At 45.0% G+C, this 20,044-nt stretch overlaps 1 protein-coding gene across 2 annotated transcripts in view; it reads right to left on the reverse strand.

The window, feature by feature from the left end:
* The window catches only part of PRKDC (protein kinase, DNA-activated, catalytic subunit), a 129,835-nt gene that overhangs the window by 9,629 nt on the left and 100,162 nt on the right, over window positions 1–20,044 (reverse strand). For both annotated transcript variants that reach the window (XM_069599970.1, XM_069599971.1), the window contains exons 69-77: window positions 13,786–13,960; window positions 8,125–8,299; window positions 7,333–7,514; window positions 6,538–6,718; window positions 5,999–6,159; window positions 3,409–3,620; window positions 2,255–2,342; window positions 2,028–2,171; window positions 720–924 (exon numbers count right to left, since the gene is read on the reverse strand). In XM_069599970.1, the coding sequence (XP_069456071.1) occupies window positions 720–924; window positions 2,028–2,171; window positions 2,255–2,342; window positions 3,409–3,620; window positions 5,999–6,159; window positions 6,538–6,718; window positions 7,333–7,514; window positions 8,125–8,299; window positions 13,786–13,960 (1,523 nt within the window). The remainder of the gene's footprint in view (window positions 1–719; window positions 925–2,027; window positions 2,172–2,254; window positions 2,343–3,408; window positions 3,621–5,998; window positions 6,160–6,537; window positions 6,719–7,332; window positions 7,515–8,124; window positions 8,300–13,785; window positions 13,961–20,044) is intronic.

A 20,044-nucleotide genomic window follows, 5' to 3' on the forward strand; every position in this document is an offset into this window, starting at 1 on the left:
CGTGAGGATCACACGGTGCCCACATGTGGCCAGCACGCTGCCGCCTGCCTGCAGTGTCAGCCCCTCCTGACGGCATGTCAGGTGCCATCACCCCCTCACTTCAGGTGGAACCAGCACATCTCCCGAGGAGTGGGGTGCAGGCACACTGCATCTTACTGCTCTGGAGACACTGCCGTTTTCACAAATGGAGGCTTGGTGACGGCCCTGAGTTGTCAGGAGATGGCGTTTTTCAGAAACAGTGTGTTTTAACTTTTGTATGTACTCTGTTTCTTAGACAGGACCCCACTGCACGGTGTGGTATAAACGCAGCACTTACAACGCGTCACTTACAATGCAGCCACCCACCTTGATGTGCTCTGCTGCAGGGGCTGGAATAAAACACACAGCATCTCGGGGGGTTGCCTGAATTTTATTTCTGAAAAAAAGTTCTGCAGGGCAGTGCGTGGGCAGATTCAGAGGACATTACCAGCTGCCATGACATAGCAGGGGCCAGCTGAGCACACGTCCTCAGGAATGGGATGGGACTTGTAATGTGGTTAAGTGTACTGATCACAGAAACTACAGATTTTCCTGATGATGAAAAACATGTGCAATTTAAAATCTTTTCAAAAAAAGAAAGAAAACTGTTATGATTCTGATCTCACCCTCTTAGAAACAGAGGCTCTTGCTCTGGCCCGACTCTTTCTAGCGCCATGCTGTCTGCCCACAGGTGAACTCACCAGGGACCTCCAGTTCCGCTCTCAGGAATTCCACCCTGAAGTTGCTCATCCAGGGAGAACATTCCCTCAGGTTCCCCGGCGCATTTGAGGCCCTGGACATCCTTCCCAGTAGCGAGCCAGTGATGGCACAGAAGTCTTGGAGCTTCATGCCTGGGAGTTTAGAGCCTCCTCTCCCAAAGTGTTTATCAAATTCCTTTCCAAAAGCCTGAAAATAATATTAAACTTACCTTAAATTAAAAAAAAAATTTTTTTATTGGAGTACAGTTGCTTCACAGTGTTAGTTTCTGCCATCACCACAGAGCATTGGGGAGAGTTCCCTATGCCATATCGTTGGTTCTCGACAGTTACCTATTGTATACACAGTAGTCTATACATGTCCATCTAATTTATCTTTTTTTTTTTATCTTTAATATTAATGTGAAGTTGAACTCCTGGAAAGGTTCTAGGTTTACAAATCTTTATAACAAATAGGTACTCAGTTACATTGCTTTTTTTTTCCTGTGCCTTTAATCAATAGTTTCACTTTCCTTGAATGTTTCAACCCTATTCTGGTGGATTATCCTTTTAATTGATGCAAATTAAGTGTTGATTTGTAATGAAGTAGAAAGTTCTAGATGGATGGTCCCAGGTAATAGAAACCAACCTCAGGACAAACCGTGGCTGGAGCTGCAGCAAGGTTTCTTTCTATAGGGGCTCTGCCCAGGTGGGCAGTGGGCTGTGCTCAACCCAGTCGGGCCAGAGTTTCTGGGTCAGAGCTGACGGGCTCAGCAGGAGGGAAAGGACACCCAGTGTGCAGAGTGACAACGGGCACGACCTGGGTGTGACCCTGTAGGAGCCCTCCCCAGGAGCAGCGGGTGGGCCCCTCCTCTCCTTGGAAGGCTGCTCCGTGACCACTTGCAGTACCTACTCTGCCGCCCTATCTGGTCGACCCTGGGCCAGCCCCTGCCTGACCTCACACCCAAGTTCTGCTGAACCCTGCCAGCCTTGCAGTCCGCCCACCTGCCATCTGGGATTCTGAGTGGCAATGGTACAGGCGTGTGTGGTATCCAGGATCACTCTGAGAACCAAGAAGATTAAACCACACTTAACCTTTACGTCTAAGAAGCTAGCCACGAAGAACAGAATATAATAAACGTGCCACTATCTGACCTAAAAACATGCCATCAATGTCTACCAGAAAGTCACAGATCTAACGAAAGTTTATAAGTTCAACAGACATTTTAAAACCAGAATTATCAACGAACCAGCAAGTATAAGCCCTGGTCTCCACACGACTCTGTAATCTCGAGGAGCCTGCCATCCACGTACCTGGATAAACCTCCTTCGGAAACTCCCAAGGCCAGGAGCCTGTGCATCTCCCAGGGCTGCGTGCATCCTCTCATACATTCTCTGAATGTTCTTTTTATCCACAGGTGTTTTCCCTAGTTCAACCTTAACATCTTCCATCCAGTCCTACACAGAAAAAGACATGTCAAGTGGGACCACAGGCAAGTCTCACTGAGTTCCGTGTGTTATGCCAGGAGCTGTCACCTCACCTTAAAAAGCATCTCAGGGTTGGAGAGCTGCTCCAGGGCGTTAATGAAATCCTGAACCACGCCTTCTCGATCCAGCTTAGCTTTAATCCTGTTACAAAAATTAAAGTTTAGGTGCTCAAACATCTTCCAAAGATCAAGGCCAACAATGTTTATATGTATATAACTATATTTATATATAAGAAAATATTTAACCAGCTACCTAGTTCAGAGAAGGAGCAATTTAAAAATTAAAACAGGGACTTCCCTGGTGGGACAAGGGGCTAAGATACTGTGCTTCCAATGCGACGGGTCTGGGGTTCAATCCCTGGTCAGGAAACATGATCTCACATGCCGCAACTAAGACCCAGTGTAGCCAAATAAGTAAATGAACTTTTTTTTTTTTAAAGACAGATACTATTAAAAAAGAAAGAAAGATGAAGTGAAAGCAAATCCTCAACATTCTGATGCACACAAGCTGACACATACAGTTTCTGTGGTTAAAGGGTCCCTTTCTCAACAAACCTGCAACTTCTCTTTCTAAGGAACTGATCACGCTACAGCTGCCTCTGCTGAGACAGAGGTGGGTGCCACAGGGCGGTAGGCATCACAGGGCGGTGGGTGCGTGGCCAGCCCATCAGGGCACTGCGCTCCCCCACACTGCCACTCAGAAGCTCACCACTCTAAATAACTAGGCACGTCAGCTCCTGACACTGAAAGGCGGCTACAATACTGTTGTCTACCAAAGTCCTCTTTCTAAAGTGAAACACAACTGCCTGTGTACTCACTCACAAATCAACTAAAGAAGCCAAAAGGATAACATCTGGGCTATTTTGTGAGTCCTAATTAAGAGCGGCTTCCCAGAGACTTTCAATTTCAGAACAACTTCAGGAACTGATTTCAGAATGCATCTTGAGTCTGTCTCAACCAAGAGATCACTAGCATTTAGCACAACCCTCTCCTGACTAACACTGTAAGATGAACTGTGCTTACAAAAGGAAAGACATTCTACAGCAAATAACACACAGGTGGATGCACCCAGCCTATAGACGCCCAGGCCTCTCGCCCCAGGGCAGCCCTAACTCATCTGAGGACAAACAAGCATCTGTGTGTCTGCTTGGCCCACAATCATTTTTACAACCTTTCAGTGTTTGAGCAACCTAATTTTTCTGTGTCACCTGGCCACAAACTCCTTGTTTTTATGACCAGCAGAAGTGTCTCTGAAGCAGTAGCTTTCGCTACTAATCATGAACGGGTAGACGATGGCCTGCGGGTAGTGGTCGGCAATGTCCTCCACGGTGCGCTGGATGGCAACCGCCTCCTCCTTGTCCAGCAAGGGCAGCATGTGGCTAATCCAGCCAATGAACTCCCAGCAAGGGACAGAAGAGATCTGCAACACAGAGCAGGACATTTAATGTTCCTTCCCTACACAGGGGCTGTGTGTCCAACATCAAAGCACAGCTGCATTTGCGATTGTCAGCGTAAAAGCAGACAGACGCACTGACAGAGGTTGGCCTTCTCCTGCCCTTTCGGTTCTGACTCGCCACGAGCCTTCTCTGGTCACTCACAGGGCCCCTTTCTTTATAAGAATGGAAGCAGACAGAACTGCTATTGCTGATTCTCCTTCAGTTCAGTTCAGTTCAGTCGCTCAGTCATGTCCGACTCTTTGCGACCCCATGAATCGCAGCACGCCAGGCCTCCCTGTCCATCACCATCTCCCGGAGTTCACTCAGACTCACGTCCATCGAGTCAGTGATGCCATCCAGCCATCTCATCCTGGGTCGTCCCCTTCTCCTCCTGCCCCCAATCCTTCCCAGCATCAGAGTCTTTTCCAATGAGTCAACTCTTCACATGAGGTGGCCAAAGTACTGGAGCTTCAGCTTTAGCATCATTCCTTCCAAAGAAATCCCAGGGTTGATCTCCTTCAGAATGGACTGGTTGGATCTCCTTGCAGTCCAAGGGACTCTCAAGAGTCTTCTCCAACACCACAGTTCAAAAGCATCAATTCTTCGGCTCTCAGCTTTCTTCACAGTCCAACTCTCACATCCATACATGACCACTGGAAAAACCATAGCCTTGACTAGATGGACCTTTGTTGGCAAAGTAATGTCTCTGCTTTTAAATATACTATCTAGGTTGGTCATAACTTTTCTTCCAAGGAGTAAGCATCTTTTAATTTCATGGCTGCAGTCCTCCTTAGATTTACGTCGTTCCTTCCACCAGCTGTACTGTATCCCACGTCATCTTCCTTGTGCTCCATCATCAACTTTTAGGGTGCCTGCAGTTCTTGCTTTCCAGACAATCCTACAGGGCTCATCCCTGCATGTTTATCTCTTTGTACCTGTGCTATACGCCCACAGGAGAAATTCCTAAATCCCTTCTTACTTTAATACTAACAACAGTAAAAATCACTGATTTCCTCCAAGAAGATTTTTCAAATTTTCACCTCTAAAAGTCTTTTCCAAAATCCTTTCCGACACTGAGGACACTCAACTTTTAAAATTTATTGTCAATCTGAGAAATAAAGTATCTAATTGTAATTTGCATGTTTCATTTTTAGAAGCCTGCACTTCTTGGCCTCACATACTTTAATCATGTGAGCATCTCCTGTTTATTAGTCTGTTTTGGAGACCGGAGACAACTGATCTCCATCTCTACTATGTGTTGCAAATATTTTTCTCTGAGTTTCCTTTTAAACTTTGTATATGGTTTTGTTTTTTTTTTAAACGATAGAAGTGTCAAATTATTTTCCTTTATAGCTCCTGGGTTTTGTCCCTCAACTTCAAGATCATTTTAAAATTTCGCCCAGGTTTTCCTCCAATGCTTTTCCAGCCATTTGTTTCAGGATAAAATCTGATGCACTTGAAACATTGCTGTAAAGTGAGGGAGGGCAGGCAGCTTATGGAACCCTCAGCATGAGGCCAGTTGCCCCTCTCAAGGGTCTTGATATAGACCCACCGCTCTGTCTGTTTCCATACAAACTCAAGATGTCATCTTTATTATATGTAAATATGATTTGGGGAAAAATAAAATCATAACTTATTGAAATTTCTTAACTTATCTTTAAGAAAAACGCCTGTGTGTTGCATACTAAATTGACCTTAATTTCCTGTGTTGAACCTAATGAAATACTCACCCACCCAAGAGTGCAGAGAACTGACTCTGAGTTCTGAGACAGCACCATCTACAAGCTTGCTGTGCTCAGCTAACAGCATTGTGTCACCCTTTCTGAACACTGTCAACTCAAAGCCTGGCCCAGTTTTCCAGTTACAGCTCCACAGAAGTCACTAAGGAGCCTCTCTGAGGACCCTGCCTCCCTTTTGCCCCAACACAGCCCCCGCAGAGAGGCCGGCACGGGACATAAACAGGGGAGTGGGATGTTCGCAGGAGACCTCAGTGTCCCCTAGATGCAGGGTGTGATGGGCTGGCACCCAAAACATCCCCTGCCAGAAAGTGGCGCTGCCAAACAGTGAGCTGAGCTTAAGGCCCCAGATGCTACAGACAAGGCTCGGCCCTCAAGGGAGAGGAGGCCACGTGCCAGCCTCGCCCCTTGTCTGCCCCTGGGGTGCCCCTGCAGACAGAGTCTTCACAGCAACACCCCCAGAGGGAAACGAGGCCTGGGAGCTCACTCTCAGCGTTTCACTGACACACACTCTAGAATGGAGCAGAAAGCTGTGGTTAGGAAAAGCCATCACCCATGCCCCACACACGGTGCATGTCTGGACGTAAGTTCTATCAGGTTCCAGCTGCTGGAATGAACACACTGACCTCTCTGGTCATAAGGTCCAGCGTCTCCTCTGGATACCGTGCAACAATTTGCAGGAGCCGGGGGAACTTCAGCCGCGCCTCGCTTGAGTGAAACTTCAATGCCTTCAGCATCTTGTCCACCACAAGGGCTGGATACGTGAGCAGCTCTGCAGACCCAAGGACTAGTGGGACAGAAGAGGGGAGATGCGGTCACCACCCCCAGGCAGACACAGTGACCGACTCTGAGGCTCACTTCCCAGGGCTTGCACGTTGTAATCGTCATGTTCCCTCTGCAGCAACTACTGCAGAAGAGCATGCGGCCTGGGGAGTGGGCCGTGTGTGAGGGCTTCTCTCGGGGGCTGACCCCTACTCCTGGGTGAAGCTGTCTGAGTCCTGGGCTGCAAAAGGAGGGCGGCCACAGGAGCCGGTCATGCTCACGTCAGGTAAGTAGACGAAGGGACAGAGACAGCCTGCCACCGGCCACAGGCCGCCCACAGGGTGTGTCCATGTCACTGCCCCTCAAACAGACAAACCATGTGCTGACACAACGTGAGGCTCACCAGACAGGCCCTCCTCCTCCCTGCGGAGCTGCTGGTCACAGAACTCGGCGAGTGTCAGGTAAGCCACGGTCACGCCGGCTGTAGGTCCCTGGCCCCGTGCCGAGGGCCCAGCCTCCTCCTCTGCTGCCCGCACGGCTTCAGAAAGGTGGTGGAATGCTCTCTGGTACAAACCTGCCATAACCTGGAATTCAGAGACCCCAAAAGCTGTGAGTGGGCCCGGAGCTTCCTGAGGACCCTCCTCCCTACCTGGGCCCCATGGGCCACCAGTGAACACAAAGCTGTTAGTTCCAGACCGGGAGAGAGACACAAGCCTCATACAACCTCGGGACCTGAAAACAAACATGAGGTGGGCCCCCTAGGCCCCAGAGTGGGGCTGAGGAGGGGCTGGGGACACAAGAGACACGAGGAGCACATGGGAATTACTGATAATATAGAATCACCTGAAAAAAGCCAACACAGCAGCCGCTACACAAAAAAGTAGAAAAGCTGGTTTTCCCCACAAGCTAGTGGGGCGTCTGGATGATGACGGGTGGCAAGATTACAGCAAAGTGCATGGAAAAACCGTCCATAGGGATCAACACAGACTCCTCATCCTTGACACTAAAGGAAAGGCGTTATCTGAATGAACAGGAAGCACATGGAGGGTGTCACTAGCCCAGTGGCAAACTCAGTTGCGAGTAACTGCCAGCTACGTGTTAAAAGCACACAGAGAGACCTGATGCTGCTCTCGTGCAGCAGAACCGTCACGGTCAGGACAAACACGACGCCAGGAGCTCAGGTCCCCAGTGTCACTACCTTGTCTGCATCCTCCGAGCTGGACCCAGACAGCTCCACGACACTCCTGGCCTTACTCTCCCCGATCTCAGCAAGGCAGGTGGGCTCATCACAGAGCGCATCAGCCAGGATCCGGTAGGTGGTGCCCAGGAGGACATGATGGTCACGGGAAGCCAGGGTGCTTGTGCGTGATGTGTTCTCAGCTGTTGGATTACATACACACAAATGTTTTAGAAGTCAGTAAAAACACAAATTAAAAGAATATAGTCATAATTAAACTATTAAACCCAAAACTTAGCTAAGTGTTAAAAAAAACATTTTAAACTTCAACTTTAGAGAAATAAAAGCTCCAAAAGTCATATTTAATAGTATTATTAGGATACAAAGAACCTTGGCTCCAAATACCTAATAAACATTTAATAAAAATTTTACAGGGCTTCCCTGGTGGCTCAGTGGTAAAGAATTTGCCTGCCAATGCAGGAGACACAGGTCCCATCCCTGAGCCAAGAAGATTCCACATGCCAAGGAGTAGCAAAGCCCATGGCCACAGCTACTGAACGTGTGCTCCAGAGCCAGGGAGACACAATTACTGAGCCCACATGTCACAATGACTGAAGCCCGAGTGCTCCAGAGCCCATCCTTGGCAACTAGAAAAAAGCTCGTGTGGTAATGAAGACCCAGCACAGCCAAAAATAAATAAAATTATCTTTTAAAACATTTTTATAAAACTGAGTTCCCAAATGTCAGCGCAGCACAAAGGAGAGGTGAGAAGGCAGGATCCACAACGCGCGCAGCCTGGAAAGCAGCTCGCACCCAGCAGGGACGCAGTCCTGAGTGCCGTGCGCAGCTGCTCAGGCCGGCGCTGGGCCCGGGCCCGGCTATGGCTGAGCCGGCAGTAGGCCTGCACCCACGTCACCAGCCAGTCCTCCCGGGCTTTCGACTCTCTGTGCAGCTCCTTCAGCAGCTTCAAGGCAAGTGAGAAATTGTTCTGCAGGGAAGAGAGAGGAAGCAGAGAGATAAGATGGGGCCCGCAGCACACAATCCAGCAGGGAACAGAGACCCATCACCTCAGCTGAAACCATGGGGTGTCCTTGTGTTTACCGTAGGGACAGTCACAGCCACGACATGCACTCCAGGGAGGCTGGGAGAGCGTCAGGGCCACTGAGTTCGCAACATATTCCTCAACCACGAAAGCTCTGTCCAAAGGGGTTTCCCCTCCCCAACTGATGGCGACATGGCTTTCTGCTCCTGGATCTGCCTCTTCCAGACCCTTGGTATCATTAAATCAGCAGACAATCTCGGACTTGAGTCAGACTCCCAACTCTTCCTTACAGCTGAGCAATGCTCTCTCTCAGGGTGAACCACAATTTATCACCCACCTCCTCCTGATACACATTCCAGCTTTGTTGTTGCCACCTTTTGGCTATTTCAAATAATGTTCTTTGCTAATCTGAATGGAAATAAAGCCCCTGGAGAAGCTAAAGGCAAAGGAGAAAAGGAAAGATATACCCATTTGAATGCAGAGTTCCAAAGAATAGCAAGGGGAGACAAGAAAGCCTTCCTCAGTGAACAATGCAAAGAAATAGAGGAAAACAAAGAATGTGAAAGACTAGAGATCTTGTCAAGAAAATCAGAGATATCAATGGAACATTTCATGCAAAGATGGGCACAATAAAGGACAGAAATGGCATGGATGTAACAGAAGCAGAAGATATTAAGAAGAAATGTCAAGAATACATGGAAGAAATAAACAAAAAAGATATTCATGACCCAGATAACCACAATGGTGTGATCACTCACCTAGAGCCAGACATCCTGGAATGTGAAGTCAGGTGGGCCTTAGGAAGCATCACTATGAACAAAACTAGTGGAGGTGGTGGAATTCCAGCTGAACTGTTTCAAATCCTGAAAGATGATGCTGTGAAAGTGCTACACTCAATATGCCAGCAAATTTGGAAAACTCAGCAGTGGCCACAGGACTGGAAAAGGTCAGTTTTCATTCCAGTCCCAAAGAAAGGCAATGCCAAAGAATGCTCAAACTACCGCACAATTGCACTCATCTCACACACTAGCAAAGTAATGCTCAAAATTCTCCAAGCCAGGCTTCAACAGTATTTGAACCATGAACTTCCAGATGTTCAAGCTGGATTTTAAAAAGGCAGAGGAACCAGAGATCAAATTGTCAACATTTACTGGATCATTGAAAAAGCAAGGGAATTCCAGAAAAACATCTACTTCTGCTTTATTGGCTACGCCAAAGCTTTTGACTATATGGATCGCAACAAACTGGAAAATTCTTAAAGAGATGGGAATACCAGACCACCTGACCTGCCTCTTGAGAAACGTGTATGCAGGTCAAGAAGCAACAGTTAGAACTGGACATGGAACAACAGACTGGTTCCAAACTGGAAAAGGAATGCATCAAGGCTGTATATTGTCACCCTGCTTACTTAACTTCTATGCAGAGTAAACCATGCGAAATGCCGAGCTGGATAAAGCATAAACTGGGATCAAAATTGCTGGGAGAAATATCAATAACTTTAGATATGCAGATGACACCACCCTTAGGGCAGAAAGCAAAGAACTAAAGAGCCTCTTGATGAAATGAAAGACGGGAGTGAAAAAGTTGGCTTAAAACTGAACATTCAGAAAACTAAGATCATGGCATCTGGTCCATCACTTCATGGAAAATAGATGCAGAAACAATGGACAGTGAGAGACTTTATTTTGGGGGGCTCCAAAATCACTGAAGATGGTGACTGCAGCCATGAAATTAAAAGACATGTGCTCCTTGGAAGAAAAGCTATGACTAACCTAGGCAGCATATTAAAAAGCAGAGACATTATGTTGCCATCAAAGGCCCGTCTAGTCAAAGCTATGGTTTTTCCAGTGGTCATGTATGGATGTGAGAGTTGGACTATAAAGAAAGCTGAGTACCAAAGAATTGATGCTTTTGAACTGTGGTGTTGGAGAAGACTCTTGAGAGTCCCTTGGACTGCAAGGAGATCCAACCAGTCCATCCTAAAGGATATCAGTCCTGAATATTCATTGGAAGGACTGATGCTGAAGCTGAAACTCCAATACTTTGGCTACCTGATGCGAAGAACTGACTCATTTGAAAACACCCTGACGCTGGGAAAGACTGAAGGCAGGAAGAGAAGGGAACGATAGAGGATGAGATGGTTGGATGGCATCACCAATTCGAGGGACATGAGTTTGAGTAAGCTCTGGGAGTGGGTGATGGACAGGGAAGCCTGGCGTGCTGCAGTCCATGGGGTCACAAAGAGTTGGACATGACTGAGTAATTTAACTGTAAGCCCCTAGATACAAATTTCCATGTAGACCTAAGCTCTGCTTTCCCGTGGGTATATTCTGAGGAGGGGAACTACTGTCACATGGTGACCCTTGGCATTTGCAGGAGCTGCCAGACCGGTGACGGCAGGGTGCACCTCTACTCCAGCCGTCCTGAGGGTGGTGACGGGAAGGCCCTTGCTGTGGTTTGACCTGCCTCCCCCCATGACTCATGGTGCTGCGTTCTTCATGTGTGTACTAGCCACTTGAGTGTCTTCTTGGGAGAAGCATCCATTCAGATCCTTTGCCCGTTTTATCACTTGTTTGACTTTTGTTGTTCAGTCGTAAAGAGTTATTTATGTATTCTGGATAAGTGGACGCTTATCAGATATACACTATTAAAGTAATGCTCAAAATTCTCCAAGCTAGGCTTCAGCAATACGTGAACCGTGAACTTCCAGATGTTCAAGCTGGTTTTAGAAAAGGCAGAGGAACCAGAGATCAAATCGCCAACATCTGCTGGATCATCAAAAAAGCAAGAGAGTTCCAGAAAAACATCTATTTCTACTTTATTGACTATGCCAAAGCCTTTGACTGTGTGGATCACAATAAACTGTGGAAAATTCTGAAAGAGATGGGAATACCAGACCACCTGACCTGCCTCTTGAGAAACCTATATGCAGGTCAGGAAGCAACAGTTAGAACTGGACATGGAACAACAGACTGGTTCCAAATAGGAAAAGAAGTACGTCAACGCTGTATATTATCACCCTACTTATTTAACTTATATGCAGAGTACATTATGAGAAACGCTGGACTGGAAGAAGCACAAGCTGGAATCAAGATTGCCGGGAGAAATATCAATAACCTCAGATAGGCAGATGACACCACCCTTATGGCACAAAGTGAAGAGGAACTAAAAGGCCTCTTGATGAAAGTGAAAGAGGAGAGTGAAAAAGTTAGCTTAAAGCTCAACATTCAGAAAATTAAGATCATGGCATCTGGTCCCATCACTTCATGGGAAATCGATGGGGAAACAGCGGAAATAGTGTCAGACTCTATTTTGGGGGGCTCCCAAATCACTGCAGATGGTGACTGCAGCCATGAAATTAAAAGACATTTGCTCCTTGGAATAAAAGTTATGACCAACCTAGACAGCATATTAAAAAACAGAGACAGTACTCTGCCAACAAAAGTCAATCTAGTCAAAGCTATGGTTTTTCCAGTGGTCATGTATGGATGAGAGCTGGACTATAAAGAAAGCTGAACGCTGAAGAATTGATGCTTTTGAACTGTGGTATTGGAGAAGACTCTTGAGAGTCCCATGGACTGCAAGGAAATCCAACCAGTCCATGCTGAAGGAGATCAACCCTGGGATTTCTTTGGAAGGAATGATGCTAAAACTGAAACTCCAGTACTTTGGCAACCTCATTGACTCATTGGAAAAGACTCTGATGCTGGGAGGGGTTGGGGGCAGGAGGAGAAGGGGACGACAGAGGATGAGATGGCTGGATGGCATCACTGACTCAATGGACATGAGTCTGAGTGAACTCTAGGAGTTGGTGATGGACAGGGAGGCCTGGCGTGCTGCAATTCATGGGGTCGCAAAGAGTCAGACACCACTGAGCGACTGACCTGAACTGATCAGATATACAATTTCCAAATATTGTCTCCCATTGTATGGGCTGTCTCTTCACTTTCTTTAGTGTGTTGCTTGAGGCACAGAAGCTTTTAGTTTCAATGTACAATTTCTCTACTACTTATTTGGTTGTATTACAGACATCTCTTAAATCTAATTCTCTGCTAAGCTTCAAGGACATTGACATTAGACTGTGTTACAACCCTTGCAACCACTTAGACCAGAAGTCCAGGTCGCCCTCATCACTCCTGCCGTCTCTGGTCTTCTTTAACACAGTTTTTTTTCCCACCAGCATGTTCAAGACCTTCCAGGACCTCCTGGAGTCTCCAGTCCCTAATTCTGGGCCACAAGCTTCATGGTCCACCTCAAGTCAGCATCACGAGATAGCCTTCCCCTCACAGCAGGCTCTGCAGTTCCTAGTTTCTCACCTTTGGGATATTGTTTAAAAATGTATCTTAGCACCTTTCTTTCCTACCATTCCCAAGCGCCTCTTCTCCCTGGAGCTTTTCTCCCCACCGACCCCGTGACCCCCCCAGCAGTGGAAAGCACCCGCTCTGCCCCACTTTCTGCTGAGAAGCCGCATGCACCCCGCTCCTGCTGCACCCAGAGCTAAGGAGACAGAAGGAGAAATGGCCAGGACCTTCTGGAAAAAAAGAATCTTCTTTCTTTTCTGTAGGAAACAGTCAGGGAGAGACTACCTAATTCCAGAAAGATGCAGTGGGAAAGCAGTACACAAAACATCAAGAGCATTTCCAACTCCAAGGGAAGCCTGAAGCTACCAGAGTCACAAAGAACAAGATTCGTGTGTGTGTGGCGAGGGAGACTGGGAGAGGAGACAGATCCTTCTCGGTGGGGAATTTGAGAGCATCTGAAAGCGTGTTCCTCTAGAGTATAATTTAGGGGTTGATACAGCTCCTTTGTTCACTTAAGCTGTTCCAGGCTGGGCTTTTTCTTATTGAAAATAGAAAAATTCCTTATACAATACTTACCTCAAAGAAAAACATTATACAAGAGCATTAAAACCCACAAAACAGAAATACTAATTATTTCTACTGGCATGATATTCTTTGCTTTATAACAGCAAATCAACATAGGGTCATTAAAACAGAAAGTTCCTCTAGTATAGTTAAATATGATTACATGAAAAATTTAATACTTAAAATGTTAATATGCCACTTTTAAACAAAGCACACTTGTATCAATTAAGGATCTTATTATCAAAGGACAGACTTTTCACAATCTGAAAATACAATTTGAAACTTAAATACAATTTGTAACAAACTGGCAAGCACTCACTACTTTGTTAAACAAGAGAAAACCTGATGTTAGGTCTATTTTCTTTATAAGTAACAGAAAATAATCATTTTGAAATGACAAGTAAATAATAAACTTTAGATGCTTTCTGGAAAACTTTAATTTTTCTTCAAGCTTACTTTCTTATAAAGAAAAGAAATACTAACAACTCCATCACCTCTAAGCATCAGTTTTTAAAGAGGAGCTCAGCTTAGAGACCGCCGGTTCGAGTCTGTGGCCCTGGTGCCCACCTGCTTCCTTGCGCTCTCGGCCATCTGCATCCTCATGGAGAAGCTGCAGCTCGTGATCAGGGTCTGTGTGTCTTCTTCCTGAGCCTGCACATCCATCTCAGCCCAGTCCTCACTCGCACCTTCACTGTCTGGAAGGAGACAGAGCTTCTCCTCTATTTTGCTGAGAAAGAAACATCTGCATGAAACAAAGAAAAGTAAGAGTTAATGCCGGACTTGTGAAAGGAATCTCTGACACACAGGAAGCTACTGGATAGCATTTAGACAGAAATTCTACGCTTACTGAAATCTTGCTCATTTTTTAGACGGTTAATCTTACACTCTCGGAACTGGACTTAATCTCCATTTTTATTAACCAACTCTGACGATCCTCTGAAGATCACTGAGGATACTTAAACTTTCCAGATATCATCTGTTGCCTCCACCTCCACAAAGTATAGTATTTACACTCACAACCTGCCTTCTTAATGAAGGGATAGCACATCTGGTGTTGGGTCAAAACCATTTTTCTCTTCTGTCTCCAAATCTAAGGTCCTCCTCCCAAAGTCAGACAGTGTCAAGCGGTAGGCAGGTTCTAACCACTGTTCTCAGTAGCTGTGTTACACATATGGCCAATTTTATACACATTTGATTTGGTTCCTGTGATTGTATTTCAGTGACACACCAAAAAATCACTAAAGACATGGAAGATCTGAAGAACACAATTGACCACCTTGATCTAACTGAAAATTATATACATTATCTCCAAGAACTGTAGAATACACTGGGTTTTCAAGTATACAAGTATATTTACTAAAATAGACCATGTGCTTGGCCATAGATCAAGTCTCAATAAATTTAAAGAGACCAAAACCATACAGCATGTTTATAACCACAAGGAATTAATTCAGAAATCTGTAAGATACAGAAACTCACTTACAACTATTTTATGGATCAAAAAAGAAATTACAGAAGAATGAGAAAATATTTTGAACTACAAGATAATATAAAAATATAAAACCAACATACTAAAATCTGCAGTGTGCAGCTGAAGCAGTGATTAGAGGAACATTATAACTTTAAATGTACTGAAGAAAAAAGCATAAAGTCAATGATCAAAGTTTACACCTTAAGAAACTGAAAAAGGAAAAGCTAAATCTAAAGAACACAGAAAAAAATACTAAAGATGAAACCAGAAAATAAATGAAATAGAAAACAGATTGATGATAAAATCAGCAAAGCAGATCCTTTGAGAAAATCAGCAGAATTGACAGACACCTAAAATTGAGAAACCGATGAAGAAAAAAAAGGAAACACAAATCGTCAGTATCAGGACTGAATAAGGATCTCCCACTACAGATATCATAAATAATAACATTAGAGTATAATATGAGCAACTTTATGCCAACAATTTGACATGAAATGGAAAAATACAATTTAATAAAATTGTTATGGAAAGAAATAGAAAATTTAAATTTAAATAGTCCTATATATCTTTTTTCAAAAAGGTGAGTTTTTTCCCCAGTATTTATTTATTTGGCTGTGCTGGGTCTTAGCTGCACCAGGTGGTACCTACTTCCCCCATCAGGGAATGATTCCGGCCCCCTGCACTGGGAGCACGAAGCCCTCACTGCTGGGCCACCGCAGAGGTCCCAGCCCTACATTATTAAAGTAATTAATATATTATCAAAAATCTGCCCCACAGGAAACCTCCAGGTATATACAGTTTCACTGATGAACTGTATCAAATATTTAAGAAAAAAGAAGTATCTTACACAAACTGTTTTCAAAAAACAAAGAAGGGTACTTGTCCTAACTCATTTTATGAGGCCAGCATAACCCTAACATCAAAACCTAACAAAGACATTACAAAAAAGGGAGACATTACAGACCAGTTCCCACTTGAATACAAACAGAAAAAATTCTTAACAAGATGTTAGCAAACCAAGAATATGGAAGAGATTGGAAAAGAGATCACCATAACCACACAGGTTTACCTTCAAATGCACCATCTGCTTCAGAATCAAAAGCAGTGTATTACACCAAAAACACAGCAAAGACGAGCAATATTATCCGGATGGTGACACAGGTCATTCTTGACCTTGGTCCCCTCACAGGAAAACCAAACAACATTCACAGACAAGACACCTCTGGAAAAATCCCTCAACACAACAGTGTACCCCAGAGACTGGGGGGATGCCTGCTCCCAGGGCTGCGGGTCTCACCTCCTAGGGGTCTCAGGGCTCAGACCATGACAGAAAAGCTGAGGGGATTACAGCAACCAGCAATAGATCCAGGCAGGCAGGGCCCTGCTCCCAGTGGTGGCTGAACAGAAATCCTAACCAGTGGCTTTATGCACCTGAGCCGAGATGCTGGCCTAGTCTGACTAGGGAGCTGGGCAGGGTGCAGGTTTGCCTGATTCAGGACCCAAACAATGAGCGTCGTCAGTCCTGGAGTGTGTTCTGTCCTCTGCCTGGGCAGAGAAGCTAATTCACAGCCCCAGCCACCCTACTGAGAAGCCTAACTGGAGCTCGGGGACCTGCACAGCCTACCATGACCCTGCTCACAGCAGCATGGGAAGGCCCAGCGGGAGGCCCTGCCTGTGGACAGAGCCAGGACAGTGGCTTGGCCACAGAGCCATGTAGCTTGGCTCATGGTTCTGCTGCATCTGGTTCCCAAACAAGAGTCCTGTCAGCTGAGGGGCCTACGTGGTGTCCCCGCATGGACCGGGAAACTGACCTGTGGAAGAGCCTTCAGCTCAGCTACCCAGGGAGCCTCACAAGAACATGTGGGTTGTGGGGCCCACCCACAGCACAGCACACAGCAGTCCTGCAGCAGACAGCTTGGCCAGTGTCTCTCCCGCCCTGTCTGGCCAGGGAATTGGTGTGCAGTCCCACCTGATCTGGGTCCCCAAATGATAAGTTGTACTGGCCTTTGGGCCAATCTTTCTGTCGTCCCCACCCTTCAACAGTACCCCATCTTATTGCTGAGCACAGAACCTTGTTCCAACCACCCAGGAAGCCTGATCAGAAAATCCAGGCAGCACAGAGAATCCTTTTACAAGATAGTTTATGTAAGCCATATGCTAGACACAAAGGAAAGCTTGTAGTAGCCACACAAAAGATGTAATAAAGAAGTCAAAACCCAGTAGACAAAAAGTCATCAAATCACGCAAGAAAGAACAGGGAAAGCAAAAAGGGGTCATGGACCCACAAAACTGTCAGAGAGCAATTAACAAAATGGGAACAGTAAGTCCTTACCCATCAATAATGGTTTCAAATGTAAACAGGTTAGATTCTTCAAGCAAAAGACACAGAATGTCTGAATGGATAAAAGTAAGATCCAGGGAGAACTCTCAAGGTCTAGTGGTTAGGATTCGGCACCTACATTGTCCTGGCCCAAGGTCCATCTCTGGACAGGGAACTGGGATCCCACAAGCCACATGACACAGTCAGAAGACAAAACAGAACCAACAATATGATGTCTACTACAGACTCACCTTTGCTCTGAGACACACTGACAGAGTAAAGGGAGAGAAAGATATTCAAGTAAATGGTAACCCCAAAGAGCAGGGGAAGCTCTACTCTATCAGAGCAAACTAAGCTAACAGCAGTAAAAAGATACAAGGAAGGTCATTACATGAGGATAAAGGGGCCAACTACCACTCTGTCAAGAAAACAGAATGATTACAAATATTTATGCACCCCACATCGAAACACCTATAAAGCAAACAGTAATGGAACTAAAAGGAGAAATAAACAGTAATCGAGCTATTGTTGGGACTTTAATATTCTACCACTAACAATGGATAGATCATCCAGACTGAAAAACTATACAGAAATAGCAGATTTGAACAATACTATAGACAATACGGACCTAACAGATACATACATGAAAAAGAGAGAAAAATATGATCAATTAAATGATGCAAAGAAAAGGCATATGACAAAATTCAATACCTCTTCATTATTAAAAAAAACTTTCAGAAAATCAGTATATGAGCAGCAAATAATTGGAAAATACCAATAGAATGAAAAAAAAAATCCATTTACAAGAGTGCTGAAAAAACAACACATACTTAGAAACAAATCTAACAAAAGACATCTAAGATTTCCATACTGAAAAAATACAAATCTTTGAAATTAAAGAAGACCTAAGTAAACAAACAGACATATTACATTCCTGAACTAGAGAACTCTATGCTATTAAGACAGCAATTTCCCAAACTGATCTATAGTCAACAAAAGTCCAACCAAACTCTGTTTTTCTTTTTTTTTTTGGTAGAAACTGATAAACAGATTCTAAAACATATATATAAATATAAGTATCCTAACAGAAACAAAGCAATTTTCATTAAGGAAAACAAAGTTGGAGGACTCACCCTATCTGATTCAAGACTTAATATAAAGCATCAGTAATGAATACAGCTTGATATTGTGAAAAGATAAGCGTAAAAATCGAGAAACAGAACAGAGAATTCAAAAAAAGACCCACAAATATAATGCCCACTGATTTTCAAAAAAGGTGCCAAGGCAATTCAACGAAAAAAAAGTTAGGATTTTTGAACAAATGGGACTACACAACCAGATATCCACACGGAAAAAGTGCACTTGTACCCCTGCCTCACACCATCTACAGGATCATCTTCCACTGGATCACAGGCCTAGACATAAAAAATGAAACCATAACATTTCTAGAAGAAAATACAAGAGGATAATTTTGCAAGATGAGCCTGGAATACCAGATCGAAAGGTCTCCCACTAACCAAACCTGAGACATTCTGAACATGAAATAAATAAGAACAGTAACGGATTATATTCCATAAATAAAATTTGATTCCATGATTATATATTAATAATTAAAATTTAAGTAAATGAGTAGATAAACAGATGGGGGAGAAGGAGGGCTTCCTACGAGATGCAGACAAATACAGGCACATTGGCGGGGGGAGACGATGGTCACTGGACAGCGCTGCCAAGGCTGCTTTGTCCAAAGTCATCCAGACACAGTGTGGAGGAGGCAGCCTCATCGAGCAGGACTGGCGTGTCGCAGAGCACCTCCCCTGTCATCCGTTTGGGGAGAGGAGAATATAGGCCTGACACCCGGAAAGGCCAGACACTGCTTTAACCAGACAGCCAACACCACTGCCCCCAGGAAAGGAAGGGCAGGGGACACTCTGTGCTTCTAGGAGGGATGCCGCAGGATGCACACTCTGCTTCAGTGGCATTCCCACCACGGGCATCTCACCTGGACAGTCGTGACGACATAAGCTAAACCCAAACTATGGAAAACACCTCCAGAGCATCAGTGTCCTGAGAGACAGCTGAAGAGCTGTCCCAGGTTCAGAAAACCAAGAAGACATATCAGCTAAATAAATGCATATACGATGCTGCTGCGTCCTGTCTTAAAGGCCAGAATGCTTTACAGGACATTAATGGGAGAAATGACAAAACTGAAATTGAGGCTGTACATTAAAGTGAAAACAGAGAAGTTACTATCATACTGTGGTTCTAAGAAAATACTCTTTTTCTTAGGAAAGGTACACTGATAAACAAAGAGGTAAAGAAATAGATGTGTGCAGCTTATCCTCAAATGGTTCCAAAAATTAGTATATATATGTGGAGAGAAAGAAAAAAAGGCTAATATACAATCTATTTAAAATGTTTTAGAAAACCATGAATCTGAGAAAAAGGCACACAGAGGAGTGCCACTTTTCTTGTTATTTTTTTATAGAAAAGAATTGTCTCAAAATAAAAAGTGAAAAAGTTTGAAAAACAAAAAGTATTAAAAGTGAACCTTTGAAAAGCTGTAGTACCAGAGGAAACAGGGTCCAATGACAGGAAGAAGAATTGTAAGGGTCACAGTCCTTCGGTCCTGCTGACTGCGTTTCTGCATAAAACAACTCATAGCCTCTCTGGCCCTGCTCCTCCCACGGATACGTGTGGCAAGTATCTGCCTGTGGACCACCAAGAGCTGTTTCAAGGGAGGCAGAGAGCCTCAGACCTGGTGAAGTGAGGCATATGGTGCATAACAGGGCTGAGAATTCGGGGTGTCACTCCCTATCAGGCAGCCCTGAGCCAGGAGCAGAGGGGCTGCCCTGCCTTCTCTCACCTACAAGCACATCCACAGCTCACCACCCAGCACAGGACGGACAGGGGACATGATCGCACACAGGCAGGGAGGCTGCTGACGGGACAACCTCAGTGGAAACGGGCGCACGCAAGGCTCAGACTCCACACTGCTCAACCACAGTTTGGGAGAAAAACAATTCTGGAAACTTCAG

The sequence above is a fragment of the Ovis canadensis genome, chromosome 9 (genome assembly GCF_042477335.2).
Source record: "Ovis canadensis isolate MfBH-ARS-UI-01 breed Bighorn chromosome 9, ARS-UI_OviCan_v2, whole genome shotgun sequence".
Lineage (NCBI taxonomy): Eukaryota > Metazoa > Chordata > Mammalia > Artiodactyla > Bovidae > Ovis > Ovis canadensis.